This window comes from Apiospora aurea (assembly GCF_038362705.1).
Source record: "Apiospora aurea strain CBS 24483 chromosome Unknown utg000002l_segment0_segment0, whole genome shotgun sequence".
NCBI classification, from domain to species: Eukaryota; Fungi; Ascomycota; class Sordariomycetes; order Amphisphaeriales; family Apiosporaceae; genus Apiospora; species Apiospora aurea.
In genome coordinates this window covers 3,967,433-3,985,883 of record NW_027117389.1, presented here as the reverse complement: position 1 = coordinate 3,985,883, position 18,451 = coordinate 3,967,433, and the positions used below count along the sequence as shown (strand labels likewise).

General features: G+C 56.0%; 8 protein-coding genes across 8 annotated transcripts; 4 read left to right on the top strand and 4 right to left on the bottom strand.

The window, feature by feature from the left end:
• Positions 1-2,239: 2,239 nt before the first annotated feature.
• Positions 2,240-4,500, bottom strand: PG986_003595 (uncharacterized protein; the record flags this gene model as incomplete). The annotated part of the gene is made up of 4 exons (XM_066839817.1): positions 2,240-2,314; positions 3,244-4,015; positions 4,141-4,262; positions 4,357-4,500. The coding sequence occupies 4 exons, from the start codon at positions 4,498-4,500 to the stop codon at positions 2,240-2,242; spliced, it is 1,113 nt and encodes a 370-aa protein (XP_066704881.1).
• Positions 4,501-5,192: 692 nt separating this feature from the next.
• Positions 5,193-7,596, bottom strand: PG986_003594 (uncharacterized protein; the record flags this gene model as incomplete). The annotated part of the gene is made up of 5 exons (XM_066839816.1): positions 5,193-6,059; positions 6,131-6,576; positions 6,651-6,718; positions 6,793-7,181; positions 7,249-7,596. The coding sequence occupies 5 exons, from the start codon at positions 7,594-7,596 to the stop codon at positions 5,193-5,195; spliced, it is 2,118 nt and encodes a 705-aa protein (XP_066704880.1).
• A 1,455-nt stretch (positions 7,597-9,051) lies between these two features.
• On the top strand, positions 9,052-9,509 carry PG986_003593 (uncharacterized protein; the record flags this gene model as incomplete). Its single annotated transcript, XM_066839815.1, has 2 exons — positions 9,052-9,153; positions 9,198-9,509. The coding sequence occupies 2 exons, from the start codon at positions 9,052-9,054 to the stop codon at positions 9,507-9,509; spliced, it is 414 nt and encodes a 137-aa protein (XP_066704879.1).
• A 586-nt stretch (positions 9,510-10,095) lies between these two features.
• PG986_003592 (uncharacterized protein) lies at positions 10,096-11,830 on the top strand (the record flags this gene model as incomplete). Its single annotated transcript, XM_066839814.1, has 5 exons — positions 10,096-10,347; positions 10,421-10,586; positions 10,651-11,060; positions 11,181-11,265; positions 11,412-11,830. 5 exons carry the CDS (start codon positions 10,096-10,098, stop codon positions 11,828-11,830), a joined length of 1,332 nt encoding a protein of 443 aa, XP_066704878.1.
• Positions 11,831-12,748: 918 nt separating this feature from the next.
• Positions 12,749-13,105, top strand: PG986_003591 (uncharacterized protein; the record flags this gene model as incomplete). The annotated part of the gene is made up of 1 exon (XM_066839813.1): positions 12,749-13,105. The coding sequence occupies one exon, from the start codon at positions 12,749-12,751 to the stop codon at positions 13,103-13,105; it is 357 nt and encodes a 118-aa protein (XP_066704877.1).
• An 846-nt stretch (positions 13,106-13,951) lies between these two features.
• On the top strand, positions 13,952-14,831 carry PG986_003590 (uncharacterized protein; the record flags this gene model as incomplete). The annotated part of the gene is made up of 2 exons (XM_066839812.1): positions 13,952-14,229; positions 14,273-14,831. The coding sequence occupies 2 exons, from the start codon at positions 13,952-13,954 to the stop codon at positions 14,829-14,831; spliced, it is 837 nt and encodes a 278-aa protein (XP_066704876.1).
• A 291-nt stretch (positions 14,832-15,122) lies between these two features.
• Positions 15,123-16,661, bottom strand: PG986_003589 (major facilitator superfamily domain-containing protein; the record flags this gene model as incomplete). Its single annotated transcript, XM_066839811.1, has 1 exon — positions 15,123-16,661. One exon carries the CDS (start codon positions 16,659-16,661, stop codon positions 15,123-15,125), a length of 1,539 nt encoding a protein of 512 aa, XP_066704875.1.
• A 493-nt stretch (positions 16,662-17,154) lies between these two features.
• Positions 17,155-18,339, bottom strand: PG986_003588 (uncharacterized protein; the record flags this gene model as incomplete). Its single annotated transcript, XM_066839810.1, has 1 exon — positions 17,155-18,339. One exon carries the CDS (start codon positions 18,337-18,339, stop codon positions 17,155-17,157), a length of 1,185 nt encoding a protein of 394 aa, XP_066704874.1.
• Positions 18,340-18,451: the final 112 nt, after the last annotated feature.

Sequence of the window (18,451 nt, the reverse complement as noted above, 5' to 3'; positions counted from 1 at the left end):
GCCTCTCTCTCTTTCTCTCCGACCAAGGCCGAAGTGCCACTTGCAGCCGGTAGCAATTGACATCAAAACGGGCAGTTTATAGCATCAAAGTGGATGGGAGGTTACATGGTGAGACGGGCAGCTGGAGGCTGGAAATATTTTTGGGGATAGAGGGGAGCAGGACGACGTCATGGGCACCCATTCTTTTTTCCCCTGGGCTTGCTGGGCTTTTTGCCCATGGGCACCAAGGGCATTTGGCATTTGCAGCAACGTCAGGCCAAACCCATCACCCCCTCCCCACACGGGAGATCCCTCAGCCCCTTCATCGCAGAGCGCCATTGGTGCATTGCAGGACTTCCCACTCGGCCATGGATTCCCATTACGACGAGCCTTACGTTGGCGGTGCAGCTTTGCCAAAAAGTCGGGAACGAATCCGCCACAATCGCGACTCTGTGACGATGGAGACGTTCCCTCTTCTGGCCAACCTGCAGGAGCGCAAAATCAGGATCCCTATCACCTATTGTGGGAGGAGCAACGCTGCACACACACAAATACCTACCTAGGTATTGCTCGATGTCGCCCTTTCAAAGCCGTTGCATCTCATGCACCTAGGGTTGCGTGAGGCTTTGGGACGCGACGGCGCCGCAGCCCGTCCAATCGCCGCCCGTCGTCTTCTCCATCATTCAGGTTTGAGGCAACCAGATGAATGTAAATCGTTGCCGATTCCATCGCCTTTTCCCCGTCTGCCATGTGCGCGCCTGGTGTGTTTGGCCACAGACCTGGCAGCCTACCCAGGAATGCTACTAGGGTACCTGCTAACGTGCAGGGGCCCCGGCTGGAGAGTCCGGAAACCCCTGTCTGTAAGCGCTGTTCGTCCTTTCATTATCGGCAGGTCTTCCTTGGAAACAGCTCCCAGTGCAGAATGCTGCCAAGCTACAGGCTGTAGCCAAGCTGCGCAGACCCTGAATTGAACCGCCCTGTCGGTCTACTTTTCTGTGCTTGCATACTGTATGATAGTTGGGTCTTCTATACGTTGAATACGAGCATCATCGTTGCATGATGGCAGTGAGAGAATGAAAGAAAGAGAGAAAACTTCATGTTGACACACGGCCGTTCCATCCGTACCTGGTATTTCTGTTTTGGGGTACGTCGCACATGGGACACCTGGAGAGCATTAGGCTGGTTCACAAACGTCAATGTCGAATCTGGTGGTTAGCGCATTCCAGTTTTTTTCCCTACCAAGTACCAACTGCATGGCGGGGCAAAATCGGCATCAATGGCTTATTTGGGCGCCCCTCTCACGTCATTCTTTGCCCTAGACGCCATCATTGCATTCCTTACATAATCATGATGTCGGAGGCAACACTCCGAAGTTGCACGCAACGACTCGCGAAGACTGAGTAAACTAACAGTTCAAGCCTTTTGATTGCCGACTCGTCATAGAATGAAACGAATCACAATCTACCTATTCACGTGTGCCATCTTCTGCTGCAATTGGGAAGCTAGGTTGGTGTTAATCAGCGAACGCATCAAGCTTTGCCCAGGGGTGGTGAAGTCACACCGTCTACTCACGATCACGCTGTTGGTATTTCGCTTGCTAACTGATGGTCTGCGGTTCTTCATGTCGGCCGTGCATCGACTTGCAGTAATTTAAGCCGCACGTAGATCGGTCTACTTAGTCATTGCCCGGATCCACGATAACCACCACCCCCTGCTTGGCTCAAGGAAGTGGGAAAGCCCGGTCCCTGTCCAGCGCCTCAAATGTCTCTTGAGTACGGCCCGGACGGCAGACGGTTAGGACATGTAAGTTCAAAGTCAATATGGCCGTATCCACCGGCCGGCAAGGGTGACCCGAGCATGGCCTCCCAAGAGATTGGTTGTGGTAATAAGCATATTACCCATCTGATGTCGAAATCTGGTTGATCACTTTGTTTCAGGTTGATCTTGGGGGATGAACAAATGATCAGCGACCCTCTCGCGAGATGGAATTCTTCAACATCCTTATTTGGCAAAAGATGGAGCATCAAGTTCTCCATGCGCGCAACAAAAAGAGAATTCAAAAAGGAATGACATTTAGCACAGCCTCAACCACCCCTGCCCGTGACCTCCTTCTGCTCCCTTCACGGCGCGAAGCATGGGTTCTTCCCCCCGTCGCATAACCCCCTTTCCCTCATCTCTGGGAGAGGTTCATTGATCACCCTGTGACTCCTCTGCAGCGTGAACGGGATTTTTCGAGCTTCTCGCGCAACCATTGCCGACCCTAGTCAGAGGCGGCATCCTTGGCGGAGCCGCAGAAGCGCCACTTGCGGTTGAACTTGACGATGAGGATTGGCTCCTTGTCGTTCGTGGGAGCGGACTCAGAATCCTTGCCGAGCAGTAGACCGCGGCTGTGTCTGGAAGCCCCAGGCTGTCTGCACGCATACTTGATTGTGGGTGGGGAATAATGAAGATCTCATGACCTTCGCATTCTAGAACATCAACTAGAAGTCTGGGTCGAGCATTTACCCCTGATCGCCGCCATACTAGAGACCCCTGTTCATCTTAGGCTCATGATTGGTGATACCGTGGTTGCCAGAATGGAGGGTAAGGGACGACTCGGGTGATGGGGAGCCCAAAGGATCGAAGGAAAAGGAGGACAGCTTGGCTATCTCATGCCCGAAAGGTTCCAACGCCGCTTCTCACACTCCAACCCTTGACAAGGGAATGAAGCAGAGTGCGGGAGGATGTATTGGAATTTCCCTAGATGACATATTGATTAATATAGTTTGACCTTTTTTGTTCTTTTGCTTTTCGACTCATACCAGCGCAGGCCAACAGAAGCAAGTGACTGGAAACCGAGCAAACGCAACACATATCGACTCAAAAATACTGGGTATACACACTTGTGAACATAGCTGTATTCATTCATGTTGACGGTGCGTTGAACAGTGTCTACCGAGTAAGGCAGTACGTACTTCGAATTTCTTACAAGTAGTAAAAAGAAACTTATGTAGGAGTCTAGCAATGCCTCTGGGAAGCACTCATGAGATGTTTCAAGGTAACCCCCTCGCAATTGTATCGTGGCCATCCTTGCTCTGTATCGCGAGATCCTCTGCCACCGCAGCCATTGCAAAGTCTGCTAGCTGTTCATTACTAGCTCACTATGGTCTATATGGATGGAAGCCATTGGCCAGTCCCGAATAATACCCACGAAAGAAAACACGAAGACCTATACATTTTATCTACAGACGCCTATAAAAGCACCACCAGCTTCTTCGCACTCACCCCCGCCTTATGCAAATTCAGCGCCCCCTCAATCTTATCCAGCCCCGACCCAACAATCTCCGGCTCCGGCCTCGGCCGCAACGACCCGTTCGCCAACGCCTGCGGCAAGTACTCCCGCCAGACGCGGGACCCGGGCGACCCCGCGACCGTCCCGGGCCTGATGGCGTGGACGACGCTGGCCTCGACGTCCGAGGGCAGATCCTGGGGCGGCCAGAGGACCGAAGGCAAGATGCCACCGCCGAACGCGTGGACTACCTCGGCGCAGGCGCGGGTGCTCTCCTCGAGCCCGATGCAGTCGTAAGCCCCGACGAACTTCCAACCCCGAACCTTGATGCGGTCGATGATATTGCCCGCCGCGTTGGGGCGGCGGTAGTCGAACACGGCGACGTTCTTTCCGCCGTCGGGAATCAGCCCCCGGACGTAGTCATGGTTCTTGGCGCTCGCCGTAGTAACGACGCCGTAACCCGCCGCCACGGCGAGCTGGACGGCGACGCTGCCCCTCGACGACGCGGCGCCCCATATGAGGACCACCTTGTCACGGTGCCTCTGCCCGCCGCCGTCTCCGTGACCGTCCACGGGCTCCGCAGACGGGAGCCGGAACTTCAGGTGGCCAAATAGACCCACCGACGCGGTCGAGATGGCCAGGGGCAGAACCACGGCGTCCTCGAACCGGACCGCGTCCGGGATCGGCGCTGTGACGGCCTCGCGCAGGGTCGTGAAGTTTTGGAAGCCCCTGTGCTTGGCGCCGCCGTAGAGCAGACCCAAACAGTGTCTGGCGAGATCAAAACATGTCAGCAGCGCACGTCTTCAACCAGGCTGCTTGGTAGCCCACAAAGAAGGAGCGAATGTGCAATTTATGTGTGTTTGTGTGTGTAACCTGGAAGGGTAAATACATACCCGATAACGCGGTCGCCCGCGTTGAACCGCTTCACCTCCTCTCCGACCTTGACGACGGTCCCGGCCACGTCGCTCCCCAAGACGTGTGGGTATTTCAGGGGAAGGTAACCGAATTCCTTCATCTGTAACACGGCGCCAGTTGCCAGTAAACCAGTATAAGGTAGCGCGCTATATGCATTTAGCATATCGCTAAAAGCAAAGCAAAGTCTAACTAACCTTCCATTCGGATGGGTTGATGGCCACCGCAGCTACCTGGACGACGACTTCGTCCGCCGCGGGGTAGCTTTGGTAAGGCCCCTGCCCGACTTGGAGCGGACTATTATCCGCCGCGAGGATTAAGGCTGCTTGGTTGTTCTGCATTGCGACGATGATCACGTTGACCAGAAGAAGAAGTAATGAAGTGCTCGTTAATTGCAATAGTCTGCGTTGATGTGAAGCTCAATGGTTACCCAAAGGAATGGCCTTTTTATATAAGTATACGACACTGCATAGACGACAGCCATGACACAGCAACCCCCGGAATGCCGTTGCCGTGGAAGGGGTGCCATGTCCGTCACAGGGGCTTGCCTTAAGTGGACGGTATTGATGACTGGGATTTGAGATCAGGCTAAGCCGAATCCGGATATATTACCGTCGTTTTGATCAACACCGCGGAGCTCCGCGGCGCTGCCAGCTTACACATCTGAGAGGCCGAGGCCCAGGTTGAGGGAATGCGCCGTCGTGTTTGATAAGATGGGAGGTCCGGTTCCGTAAGAAAACAAGTGGCAGATTCACCGACCCAACGGGGTGTTTCCCTTTCCCAAATGTTTCCTAATCAAGGGTCGCTACTGTGGGATGGGCTACTTCTTGGCTGTAATTAAGATAGTTGGTATTCATACCCGACGACTGGTAGGTATTTGTAGCTCATCACTCGGTGTATATTATATCATCGTTCTATCGTTTGCACGTTATATCGGGAGACTCGACCGTGTGAGAAAAAGTCCTCCGTCGTTCGCCAACTCTACCTAGTTTAGATCCTCCTCCCCTCCGCCTCCGCCTCCACCTCCTCTTCACTATCGTCCACGACCGTCGAGACCCTGCCGCCGCCGCCGGCCTCCGCCCTCCGCACCGCCGTCGGCGACCACTGCCCGAACTCGCGCATCGAGTGCACCCTGCCGGCCGCCGCCATCGCCGGCGGCGGCGGCGGCGACGGGGGCAGATTGAGAGCAGATCGGACGACAACGTGCAGCCGCGCGGCGGATCCCCCGGCTCCGCCGCCACTTGATGGGCTGGAACACGGGCGGCTTCAGGTGGCTGCACCGCCGCAGGAAGGCGGCCCGCGGCGGCGCCGACAGGCCCAGGGGCTCGAACGTGTCGCGGAGCTGGTTGTGGCCGCCGCCGCCGCTGTTGTAGCAGCTCGCCTCGCTGGCGGTCGACCACCGCAGGCTGCGGCTGTCGTGCTCATCCAGGCTCGCGGCGGCGGCGGCGGCGACGACGGATTGGCGGGGCGACACCAGCGAGCCCGTCGAGCGGTGGTTGATGGTGATGATGTTATTTTTGTTGTTGGTGTTGGTTTTGCTGGGGCCGGTGCTGCCGTGGTGCGGGATACTCCACCCGCGAGGGCGTGCAGCAGGAAGCAGGAGCGTGCCGTGTTCTAGAATGGAGCAGTGGCCGCTGTCTATGCTTCCGCTCATCAGATGCAGCGGCGACGATCCATCTGTCTTGGGGTGGTTGGGAGATTTAGGCGAGGCGCCGTCACGGGATTTGAATATGGTCTTGGGCCAATAGGACACAGGTGCGTTCCTCATTGACTTAGTAGGAACGATAGCGCAACGCCGCGGGGGAGTATACAGCTGGCGTGTACCGTGGAAGGGCACAGATGCGAGCCTCGATCTCGGTTTGTCTACCGAGTCTGTGGGCACGCTCGCGTATTCATCTGACTAGGAGCCGAATAGTTAGTAATTGTCAAGTGTATCGGGTCACTCCTTAGTAAGAAATGCAAAGGACATACAGTCGATAGATAATGCGGCATGAAGGCCGCCTCTGGCGGGCAAGGGAACAAAGCACCATGCCGACTTGTGATTTGGGTCAGCTCCAAGGTCCTCGTGATACCCCCTCCTTCCGCTATCGATAGCGGATCGGAGATTTCTTGCGTGCTAACGAAGAAACTGCCTTTACGCTTGGCCGTCCTGCTGGTCGAGCCGCCGCCGTTGGAGGAGCACCGGGACTCGTGGTAGTACTCGTCCGGCCGTAGCTTCATGTCCCTCACGGGGAAATCCACGAACACGTCCCTCGAGCTGAGCCGCCGGCGGAAGGTCCCGAATCCTCCTATCCATGGCCACTCCTGGATCTTGGCGAGAAAGTATCGGTGTATAGGACGGCAGACGGATGCCGACCAGGCGAGCACCCCGACGCCAACCTCGACGGTGCTCCAGATGCACAAGTCAACCGTTTTATCTTGACGGCACGGCGGGTTGTGTAAGCATCATGGTCACTTTTGAAGCCCCTGGGGCATATGGAATGTGACTTACAAAGAAAGTCGTGGCCCGAGACCATCCGAGGGAGAAAGAAAGTGCGAATAATGGTGGCGGCGCTACCACTATACGGATAGTATCAGCATGACACTGCCCCTTTGGGGGTAGAGACGGAATGAGTAGAAAGAGCAAGACATACATGGCTGCAAAGCACAGGAGCCAGGCGACCAAAGCCTTGGTCGGCCTCGTGATGTTGAGCGACCGTACAATGAAAAAGGGGATGATGCCCAATATCCAATCCGCAAAACAATTCAGAGAGGAGGCCACGTGAGTCAAGGTCTGCATCACGCGGTAGTCCCAGCACTTCCCCGGGGCGCGCGGCGAGATGTTCCAGAACGTGTCGATCGGGCGACATTGGATGATCATCAAGATGCTATAGGGGATACCGAAAAGTAATGTGCCCCATGTCAAGATGTGCAAGGCCAGCAAATGCCGCCGGTTGACGGCTATGCGGATCAGAAAGATGCCAATAAAGACTTTCAACGTGCAGGTGGCCACTACGTAGGCCTGGCAGGTGAAATACCACCACTGTCCCCAATGTGAGTTCTCGACTGAAGAGGTAAATGCGCGTCAAAGGAGGTACGGCAAGGCTTACCTTCAAAGCTTGGGACTTTTCGGCATCGGTCAGATCAGACTCGTGCCTCCCCGAGCCGTGGACGGCACTGCCTATTTGGCAGGCCAGATACAAAGTGAAAACGAGCTGTTTGGGCAGAAGGTTAGCCAATGTCGCGGAGATGGGAGCAAATTGAAATCGCCAGTGAATCTTCTCTGGAGGTCGGCCGGTCTGCCGCCGACGTACCTGGACAATAACGAGGGACCAGTCATCGACCTTGAAGTGCTTGACCAGCCTCAGACGGCTGCAGAAGCGCAGCAGGAAGATGGCCCAGCTGGCGGTGAGGAAGAAAACGCCGACGGCCAAGATGTCATGGCCTCGATCCTGCATGGTTCATGCGGCAAGTGAAGGAGCGGCTCGATGGCGCTCGCGGGCAGCCAAACGGAGGTACTGAAACCGACGAAAGAGGATCGTTTGGATTCCCTTCTCCTGTTCTGTTCAGGAAGAGCAAAAATCAGATAAATATAAACGCCACGCAAATTTCAGGCATGTCCGGCTCCTCCTTCGACGACAGCGAACAGGCCGATAGAAAGTTATTTCGACCCAAGAGCAATCCAAGCGGAACACATGCATGGGGCGGGCGTGGACCTTAACTTTAAACAAACAAGAGACTGAGAAAGAGCCCCCCTCGGTTGGGAGTCAGACGCTGACCCTGACCTGACCCTGACGCGCGCGGGCAGGCTTGCAAGGGCAATGGGTCGACGGAGCAGTGACAGCCTGGCAGTAGCGCCAGACTGTGTGTATCACCTGAGAAACCTTATGTTCAACCCATCTTTGGCCCATTGGGGGCGCACCAGCGCAGAAACTAAACCACATGCTGGAAGGTTCGAGGCCCTCGAGTCAGCGGGGGAGAGGGCCCAGACCGCGGGGAGATGGGACGAACTCAAAGGCTGGGCCCCGGAATGAGCAGAGTCGATGACGGGGTGAAAAGGGGGGAAGGAACCCTGCTGGATGGATGCCCCCCGTCACTGTGTTCGTCGGCTTGACGAACGGTGCAAGCCGCTTCGCTACCTACGTTGATCGGATGTTTTTTTGTCTCTCGTGGTCCAGCTTTCTCTTCGCTGGCGGCCGGGCGAGAGGGATGATGCTCCAACGGCCGACCCTGGGCCGAAACCTGAAATCCGCCCGGCGTTTGTCGCTTGGACAGTGCGCGGCGTGCTCGGGCGCTAGCCCCCGATGAAACGCACCTCGACTGCGCCTGACTAGCCGGCCAAGAGCCGGATAGGGCCCAGCACTTGGTGGTTATCCGCGACGCGAATCATCCACAGGAGTTAATCTGTTTTGTGCCAACTGTTAGTTCGTTTCATTTCTCCTCCGCCATCGTCGATCGCCCAGACCTATTGCGCGCATCCCGCATCCCACGGCCTGGTCGATCGATTGCTGCAAGACAAACAGGGCGAGGGTTTCTATGTTACAAAGGGTAGAGGTAGGAGGGAAACTGTGTCTTTTTTTTCCCCGATTACAGGTGAAAATGAATCTCGGGGAATGTTGTTTATCTGGATAGGTACCATTCATGCCACTCAGCGATACTAGCAGCCCTTTCTGGTTCGTTTCTGCCTACTCAGTAACATTGGTACTAGGTAGGAGCTTAAACTGATGCAGCCCGGGGTACCTGCCTTAGTGACATTGTGACTTTCCGACCTGATCTAGCAAAAGGAGACCGGCGTCTGCACTAAGCGATGCGCGCCTCGTCGAAGCTGGAGGAGCCCTAAATGAGTACCTGATTCTTGCCGTGATCGACCACGGTCTCGAACCAGCGTCTACACACATCGCATGTCGCGAAACATGGGGCCGTACGACACCGACTTTTGGGAACAACAATACTTCGGCCTTCGAAGCCACTCACTCAAATTTCGCGCAATAGGAGCCAAGATTGACTGTCGTCAGGTGTGATTGTGTCAGTGCATCGAGTGAGCTGTCCATGGAGCAAGTACCTAGTTGAAGATGCCCCCATAGAGCTAGAGGCCGGTGGTCCGTCGCCCGGCCCCACTCGGAGTACTCGGAGTCCTCGGCCGCCCAGGCTGGCTGGGCGCCGAGCACGGCAACGGCCGAAACCAAAGCCTGGTACCACACCACATGCACCAGGCGGCGCAGGTCTCGTCGTACCGTACGAGCGGGCAGAGTCGGCCGTTGCCAACGCGGCCATCCCGGACGATGCGACAACCGCAAAGTCTACTTCGCCGTGCCAAAGTGCGCCTCGCGGATCTGTGCACCCCGACCAAAGGACTGAGGAGAGGTATTGAAAATGGCCATAAAATGCGAGTTGTAATTCTAGGTATTGCTATATCTTGGTGGACAAGACCTGCCATCGCAAACCACAATTAGACAGGACCTCAATTGTGTCCTTGGCAAGCGTGCCATGACCGTCGCAAGGCCGGCTTGGTTGCTAGTTAGAAACAAAACGTGAATACAGATAAGATTAATTGACATCAATCAATTGGCGCTCGCTCCTCCTGTCTGGGCCGCTCGCTAATGTCCAGTCCGCAGATCCTCCGCTTTAGTCACCATGACGGCTGGTCTAGATCGACGGGGTGATTCAGGGTCTCAGAATCGAGCTGAGCTGAGCTGCCAAGAGCCCCAAGCTGGGTCTCACATCGCCTTCTTCCAAATAGTGATCGCCTCAATCCGAATAGCTAACGGCAAATGACAGGCTCCAACAGCAGAAGTCGTACTAGGAGCATCATCTATAAGTAATCATCACAGGATCCCGTTTTGGTTGACTTGATCTCCTCACATCATCCCATCATCACACACTCTCTCAGTCTTTTCCAACACTCATTTCCAGTCACTCTTTTCACTCATATCTGACTCCCAGTCACTCCTTTCACCATGTACAAGGCACTCGCTCTCCTTCCTTTCCTGCTCCTGGGCGGCGGCGTCCAGGCCAAGCCCTACCAAACATGTACTCCCGACTCATGCTATCAGATGGCAACCTATGGCGGCAATCAAGCCTGCTCATCTCTAGTGACCGCAACGGTCACGCTGCCGACCAGGTTCGTCACCGCCACGACAACCGCGTTCCAGACTGTCACTGTTACGAGTGGCGGCGGTGGGGGCACCGGCACTGCCACAACGACAACTGTAAGCAAGCTCGGGGAGAGACATCTCCTTGTAACGCCCGGCACAGATACTGACTGACTGGCGTGTGGGATAGACCGCTACAACCAGCACTACTACTACGGCGACCAGCCTCACAACTGCCACCAACATTGCTACTGCGGTATGGTTCGAACAAACTCGTATTGAGGAGCGCGTACTGATCCAGATCCCATCAGACCAGCACTGTCTTTGTCACCGTCACCGCCACTGTCACCGCAACCGTATGTCAATGATCAATTCCAGCTCTATGAGATTGTTCCACGCGAGTTAGTTTATTGACTACAGACCAGACCACCTTCGTCTCGCTGTCCACAACGACCACGACTACGGTTACAACGGCGATGATGCGTAAGCGCACTGCTGCCGCTGATGCCTTCCAGCCCAGCGTTGTAGCCAGAGAACCCGCTCCGGCGTACTCGGCCGTCTACATGACTGTCCCGGCCTATGCGACCAACGCCTGTTCGGGCTACCAGCACTACTCCAGCGCCTGCCGATGCCACGGCGTGGGTACGACGACCGTCACCGTTGCTCCCACCGCCACCGCCACCACCACCGTCACTTCTCAGACTACCACAACGGTCCCGGCCAGCATGGGCCCGGGCCAAACTACGACGATCACGCAGACCCAGACCGTGACTGTGACCACCACTGTCCCGCAGACGACGATCATTGCTTCCACTACCACTACTGTCCTGGTACGTCCGCACAATTATTGCTATTCTATGTGGTTGTTCGTCGTGTGCCAAACGGGCATGGGCAAGGCTGCCATGGAGTAGATGAAATGAGCTTGACTGACTGAACGGACTGTATCACAGACGACCAGCACCACCTCGCCCACGACGACCACGACCGGAACTACCACGACTAGCATCACCACCACCACTACCACCTCCATCACAAGTGAGTATCCGACTTCCCCTCCCTTTGGTTGACAGGCTCTTTCTCCCTTTCCGATGGGAAATGTATGCCAGAGATATCAAACCAATATAAAGCACGGCGACCCCGCCCGGATGACATCCTGCTGACTTGGCACTACTACTTTGCAGCTCCCGCGCCCACCGCCCGAGTCCTGCAGGCCCGCGGCGGCCCGTACGACGGGCAGTACGGCGTCAACAACGACGGCACTGTCCCCGGCCTGTTCTTCGACCCCAACATCGCCGACGCGCTCATCGCCAGCATCGACAGCCAGGGCCACCTGATGCTGGGCACGGACTTCGCCGACACCGACAACGTTACTGACGTCGATTTCTTGCGCGTCTTCTTGGACTCGCCCGAGGACATCGCGAACAATGGGTACGTCTACCTGATGTGCACCGCCGACGCCACCAACATGGTGACCTGCACCTTCGTCAACGGCGTGGCCATCTTCCAGATCTGCCCCCAGAGCGGCGCCCAAGCCGTCGTCGCCACGACCGTGCAGCCTGACTGCACCCCGTTCCAACTCTACCTCGTCCCGGCCATGTAATTCTAGGGAGCTTCCTGCCTACCGGACAACTGGCTTCTCGGCGCAACCACTCTTGTTCTTGCTGCGGTTAATTCCGCTACCGGGGAGTCCGTCGAACGAAGCAATCAATCGTTTTGCGGTACCTACGCATCACGTTCTATTCTAGCCTAAGGAAACACGATCTATTATCTCTTTGGCGTATGCGCCTTTATTTCTTCCTAATTAGTATAGTAAATTGAATACGCAGTTGCTCACCTAAATCCTGACCCCGATCCCTTCTTGAAGGAAGCCATCACTTCTGTGCGCATGGTCTTCCCCTTTTCGTGACATGATTTCCAATGAATGACCGCAAAAGGCGATGGATTGGCGTACGTCAATACTACTTAAGTATTCAGCCAGAACCTGCCCAAACCTGACAGCCAATCTTTTCCCCCTCCCCTTACTGCTTGAGTTCGCAAGGCAAGACACTGTTGATTTTTCCTCCTTACTTACATGACTGCACCGCACGGGAGAGTGAGACACGATATGGCATCTTATTAGAGGCATGAGTCCTTTGCCAATGAGTGATAGTGCCCTACGTGATGAATATATAGTTCTAAATTGATTTGAGCATGACCCTATCACGCAAACCCTATTCCCACAGTTAGGGGGCCCTCCTAACGCATAATACAGTATTTAAACAGAAACGTCCTTGTTGCGAGTCCTTTACCCAAGTTGCAACCTATTATAGCCCGGTAAGAATATCTCAACCATAGTTTTTGCCAGTGTTCATTGCTATTGATTCCCACGACTTTACTCCAAACCAACAAACGCCACGGGGAGGATATCCAGAGGGACTCGAGACTTTTCGCTGAGATGCAACTACCAGTTCGGGACAGCCTGGACGTGAGCAATAAACAGCAAACAAAGTTGAAATCAACAAGAACAATACCATCCAACATGGAGACAGCTTTCCCACCAGACAAGGACCATCCCAACGACTCACAAGCCAGAACAACATTGAACCAGTACACGGCTCTGGCCGGGGCGCTGGTCATTTCTATGATCCCCGTCGGCTTCGTGCTGCTACACATCGCGCTCTATGTGGACGAATATATCCAGACCCGGGAACGTGCACGGCTCCAGGACGAACAGACGCAGGATGGTCAGGAACGGGAACAGGATCCGGACCTGGAACGGAATCTCGTGGGTGAAGGGGGCTCCGAAGAAGACGGAGACTGGATCTATTCTGGCGCGTCAGAGACATCGCACCTGCTCCCCGTTGCTCTTGATCCGCACCCGAGGGACCCCGACTGATGGAAACCCCATTTTTTGCTTTGTTCCCTTTTGGCTTAACGCAAGGCGACTTTCTGAATCGTCGATGGGTTGCTCAATTGGGGCCACTCTAGATTGATCACGGAGTATGAGAGGTAAATGGCCTGTCTTAAGATCTCGTATATGTTTCCCCAAAAGGAGACACGAGTCCTAACAACTCGATCGTCATTATTTTCCGATATCTTAGATGCTTTACTGCACTAAATTGGGAGTGGATATACTTTTAAGTAGATGTCAATAAGCCTTGCGTTGCATTAGATAGGGGTGATCAGATTAGCGGTTCGAGCCAATCTTGATGTTTGGCGTTTTTCTTTCTGCTGTTTTTTCGCGTAGAACCTCTGGTACAGGACCGCCGTTACTGGCTTATTATGCCCACTTTGTCTTCGAAGGAGGATATGGAAGCATGTGAGGAGTCGAATGGTTAGCAGCGGATATGGGGGAAGTGGAGGCTTGAGAGGCATCACACTCATTCGTTGTTTGCTCATGATGACACAAAGTGAAGCACTATAAACAACAGCAGCAACATACGAATGGCTCACATGTCATCATGACTCAACCCAACGCAAGCCAAACACGCCCTATAATAGAGACATTCTCGCAAACGCACGACTTGGCCTCCTATTATGACACCTTCCACACCAAAGAAAAACACCAAGACCACAGTATCCCACACTATGTCCATACAACAGGGGGAAAAAAAAAAGCCCAAATCCAATAACCACCACCATCTAGAACTAACAAACCACACCATGGACCCCATCGCAGCACCCCCACAACCCGCCCCCCGCCTTCCACGGCACCACCGGCCCCGAACACCCCGGCCGCACCATGATCCTCGTCTGGAGCGTGCTCGTGACCCTGATCCTGGTCATCTACTTCTTCCTCTCGCTTGCGCTCTACCTCGAGGAGCGCAACTACGCGCGGCGCCAGCAGCAGCTCGTCGAGGCGTGGCGGATCGCGAACCCCTGGTCGCCGCCTCCTGAGGTGGAGCAGCAGCGGGATATCGAGCGGGGTCCCCTCGTGCACGATTTCGATGACGAAGACGGAGAGGCCGGTGAAGAAGAAGAAGAAGAAGAGCGCGGCACTAGACAGGGCGCCGGCGGCGGGTACGGAGCAACTGACATGCACCCGCCCTTCCGTCGTGCGGAGATGCACGACGACGATGAGGGGCTGGAGTATCATCACGGCGTCGGGGGGGACAGCCAATGACCCTTCGCCTCCTCACTCTCCCGGACCTCCCGACTCTTCGTCGATAATCCCGACCGAGCCTCTGGTCGAGCTCCCCGACGACGAACACGAGCCGGCGGATGTGGCAACTCTGCCATCGCCGTCCGAGAGAGGCCGCGTGGACTCTTCCGGTGTCACTGCTAACGCTGCCACCTGGGCGCATCTGGAGCCCATCAGGAGGGACGGCGGCGGCGACAGCGGCAGAGGCAACAGCAGCAGCCACACCAGTGAGCAACCCCCAGGTCTGGCGCCTTCGCGAATCTTAGGGGATAGGGAGGCGTCTTCGTCTTCATCTTCGTCCTTGCATAGCCCGCGCGTGCTGGACGAACACGAGTTAGTCACCAAGATCAAGAAGGCAGTGCATTGGCCGCCCGGCCTGAATAGTGGAAGCTCGTCGTCGAGTAGCAGCAGCTCGCCCAAAACTAGCTCGCAGCCGGGGGAATCACAGGAGGAGTTGCGCAAGAGGAGTAGTCAGGAGTGATTTTAGTTTAAGCAATTCAATTGGGATGATGGCACTCGCGTAATGTGTGTCTAGCCAAATGTTGTTCTCACTAATTGCTTCTCAGGTAACTAATTGGTAGATATCATAATTTAACTGTTCCGTTCTAATGATCTCGGTGTTAGCCATGCCGCAGTTCTGCGACATCCCCGCCAAATGCTAGTCCGAGTTTTGTAAATTGTGGTGGTTCACTTGTTACATTCGGCACAAGCTTCGCTTTCTGTTGAATCATGTTCGAAAACGGTCATTCCCCTTCGAGCTCGATTAAACCCTTCAATAGCTAGAAGAGACCTTCTCCCTAAGCCTCTTGCCATACCGCCACAAAATCAAAGGCGCCGGAACGCCGAACCCCAGCGCCACGAAAGCCAACAGAGTGTTACCCCAACCATAGCCAAGGGCATCGTACACGGCCGGAGCAAAGAGCGGGAACAGGAACGCCGTGAGACTGCGGAGGAACTGCGTAGCCGCCAGCGCGCTCGTCGTGTGCTCCGGGTACGCGTCCATGAGGTAGGCCTGCTGCGGCATCCCCTGTATCTGGCTCCCGAACAGGGCCAGAAACACCCCCGCGTCCACGACGGCCCAGTGCAGGTGCCGCTCCGCGGCCCAGCCGTAGAGGAAGAGCGCGAGCGGGCCCAGGACCGTGCCCGGGTACGACAGGGGCACGCGCAGCTCGGGGCTGTGCTCGGCGCGGCCCAGGCGCCGCTGCATGTAGTGGTACATGTAGTCCATCAGGCGACCGCCGACCACGGCGGCCGCGATCTCGCCAAGCGCGCAGGCGATGTAGTGCAGCCCGCTGATCTCGGCCGACTGGCCGTACTGCTTCGTCCAGAGCTCGGAGAAGGTGGACAGCACGATGTAGAGCAGACCGTACTGGAACGCGGAAATGAGGCCCAGGAGCTGGATGATGGGGTGGATAATCAGCAATCGCAGAGGCCGCGACACGGCGCGGCTTACGACCCGCCCCACGTTCTTCTTGGCGTCGCGGCGGCCGATGGTGGTGTAATACCTCTCGTCGCCCGTCTGACGCCGGAGCCGCGCGGCGCGGCGCTCGAGGATGACGGGGCCGTAAGTTTCCCAGAAGGAGACGAACGAGACGGCGACCATGACGGCCTGGAAGATGGAGGTGGACCAGAACATCCAGCGCCAGATGGTGCAGCCGGCCATGAAGCCGCCGACGATGGGCCCGACAGCGGACCCGAGGATGGGGATGAGCAGGTACATAGCAAGAGAGTTGCCGCGCTCCTCGGGGCGCCAGACGTCGCCGAGCACGCCGCCGGCCAGCGCGTAGATGGCGGAGGCGCCGAAGCCGGCGAGGAAGCGGGCGGCGATGAGGAGCTCCTTGTTGGGGGCGAAGCCGCAGGCAAGGTTCCAGACCAGGAACCAGACGTTGGAGGCGTGCAGGACGGGCCGGCGGCCGTAGACCTCGGACAGGGGGCCGAGCAGCAGGGGGCCGAAGGCGGTGGCGAGGAGGTAGATGGACATGGCCATGACGGACTCGGCGCTATTCATGTGGAACTCGGTCGCGATGGTACCGAGGGCGGGCGCCATGATGGTCGAGACCATGATGCGGTTGAAGCCCGTGGCGGAGAGGACGTCGGTCACGGCCCATTTCTTGCCCTTGGACCAGTTCTTGGGGTTCTCGGGGTCCAAAGGGCCGTCAAAGGTCACGAGAAACGGGTCGACCAAGTCTTTGGTTGATGCGATCGGTTCATTGTGATTAGGGGAGGGACCAGGGACGGCCATTTCAAGATCGGCTGCACTTACAGCTGCCACTGGCTCTGGTGCCATTGCGGTTGCGTCGTCAGGTTTCATCTTGAGATAGGCCAAAGTCCAATAGAATATAACAATGACCAAAGGAGCTGTAGCTAATACTTGGAGGCAAGGCAACGTGTTTTTATAATTGCCCTAGGGACATATCTGTTTGGAACAAGCCCGGCGCTCGGCTTTCGGGTCGGCGCCAAGACATCTTATCAGATCAACGAAGGATCATTGCCAAGACAGTTTTGTCTGATCAATACTGCCAAGAGTAATTATCTGATGATCTGATAAGTGGAGGATATCCAATCACCTACGACCGCCCCTTGCACTACTGCATGCGAAATCGTGACTCATTCTCGCGACGCGGGCGACGTGGGGCGCCCTAGCTTTGATGCGGAAGGTGTCAGGCAGACATCATCTCGGCTGGGAGTTGGAAGGAGAAATGGGGAGCAACATTATTAACATACGCAGCAAATGCTGTGACATTGAGTTGCAGCAGGCTTCCACACTACTCTAGGCTTCTCTCGTGCTAATTAGGGCTCATGTCTTAGGAGCCGTCGGAATCCGAATCGGTTAGAGACTTGCGATCAGGTCGTTGGGGTTCCTTGGCTAGCTGAGTGTGAAGGTTGGTCAGAATAGAGCGCAGGCCGTCCTGAAGCTGGGTGGACTTGGCTTGCTGGACTTGGAGTTCCAGCTGCTCGATCTTGTCCTCGATCTCGCGCACTCTAGCACTGTCCGGGTCGTCGTCTAATTCTTCCTCAGACTCCTGCGCAGGCTCTTCCCTGGTAAGCCCTTCCCCAAAAGCCTCTTGGAACGCCTCGGCCATGCCCGGGTCCTTGATGGCGAACACGACAGTTTCGATGCCCTGCCACGATTCTCCCCTGGTCTTATTCTTCCCCCGGGCCTGCTTGTTGCTAGTGTTACCCAGCAGTACCCTCTTCCACGCGGCGGCAATCTCGCCAACCGGGTTCCCGTAAGCACCGCATCCCCAGGCACCCAGGACGACCTTCTTGACGTTCTTGGCCTGGAATATCCTCATCACAGACCGCATCTTTTCTAACACGAGGTCCTTGTCCTTCCCCAATACGTAAGATCCGCGGCCGGTCTCTTCATCGACGGATATATCGGGAAACCGGAGCATACCAGCAGAGACGCAGTCTACAAACCACCTGTCCTTCTTCTCCAGGTTATCGCCGGCCTCGTCCCGAAAGACCAGAACGTCGGGTGTATAGACTCCTCCGAGCTCGGGCAGTCGGTAGAACTCATCCTTCAGGGAGGGAAGCAGCGTCGTGCGCATGCAGAGATACTCCTCTTGGCTCCCAGCCCCGTTCAGAAAGCCACCGCCTGGCGACAAAGGAGATGCCATGTTCAGAATGCCAACTCGCGCCGCCTTGTTTGCTAGATCGGGTCTCCCCGATTCGGGATCTTCGAGCAACCGACGGGCGGCAGTGAGGGTATCGGTGGCTTGCAAGATGAGCCTTGGCGGACCACTCTGGGTTGCGTCAACGGTGCTGGTGCCTTTCTGCGATGCTTTGGAGTTCTCATGCTGGGCCGCCTTCAGTGCGGGTGGGTCGGCGATTAACTCAGCTGCCTCATTCCCACGCCTTGACCGCGGGTGAGTTGATAGAAGAGCGGGAATGGTCTTGTTTAAAGTCGCTTTGGCCTTCTTGGCACGAACGTCCTTGCGGAAGGCCGCAGGCGGCTGGCCCACCGAAGGTTCTGTTCTGCCCATGGGTGAAACTGGGCGATACCTGACAGACAGTTGTGTATAGATCAACTATCGTGTTATGGATGGCTGCGTTTTATACCGACTGGCTGCTGGCCATCAAGGTTGTCGTAGGTAA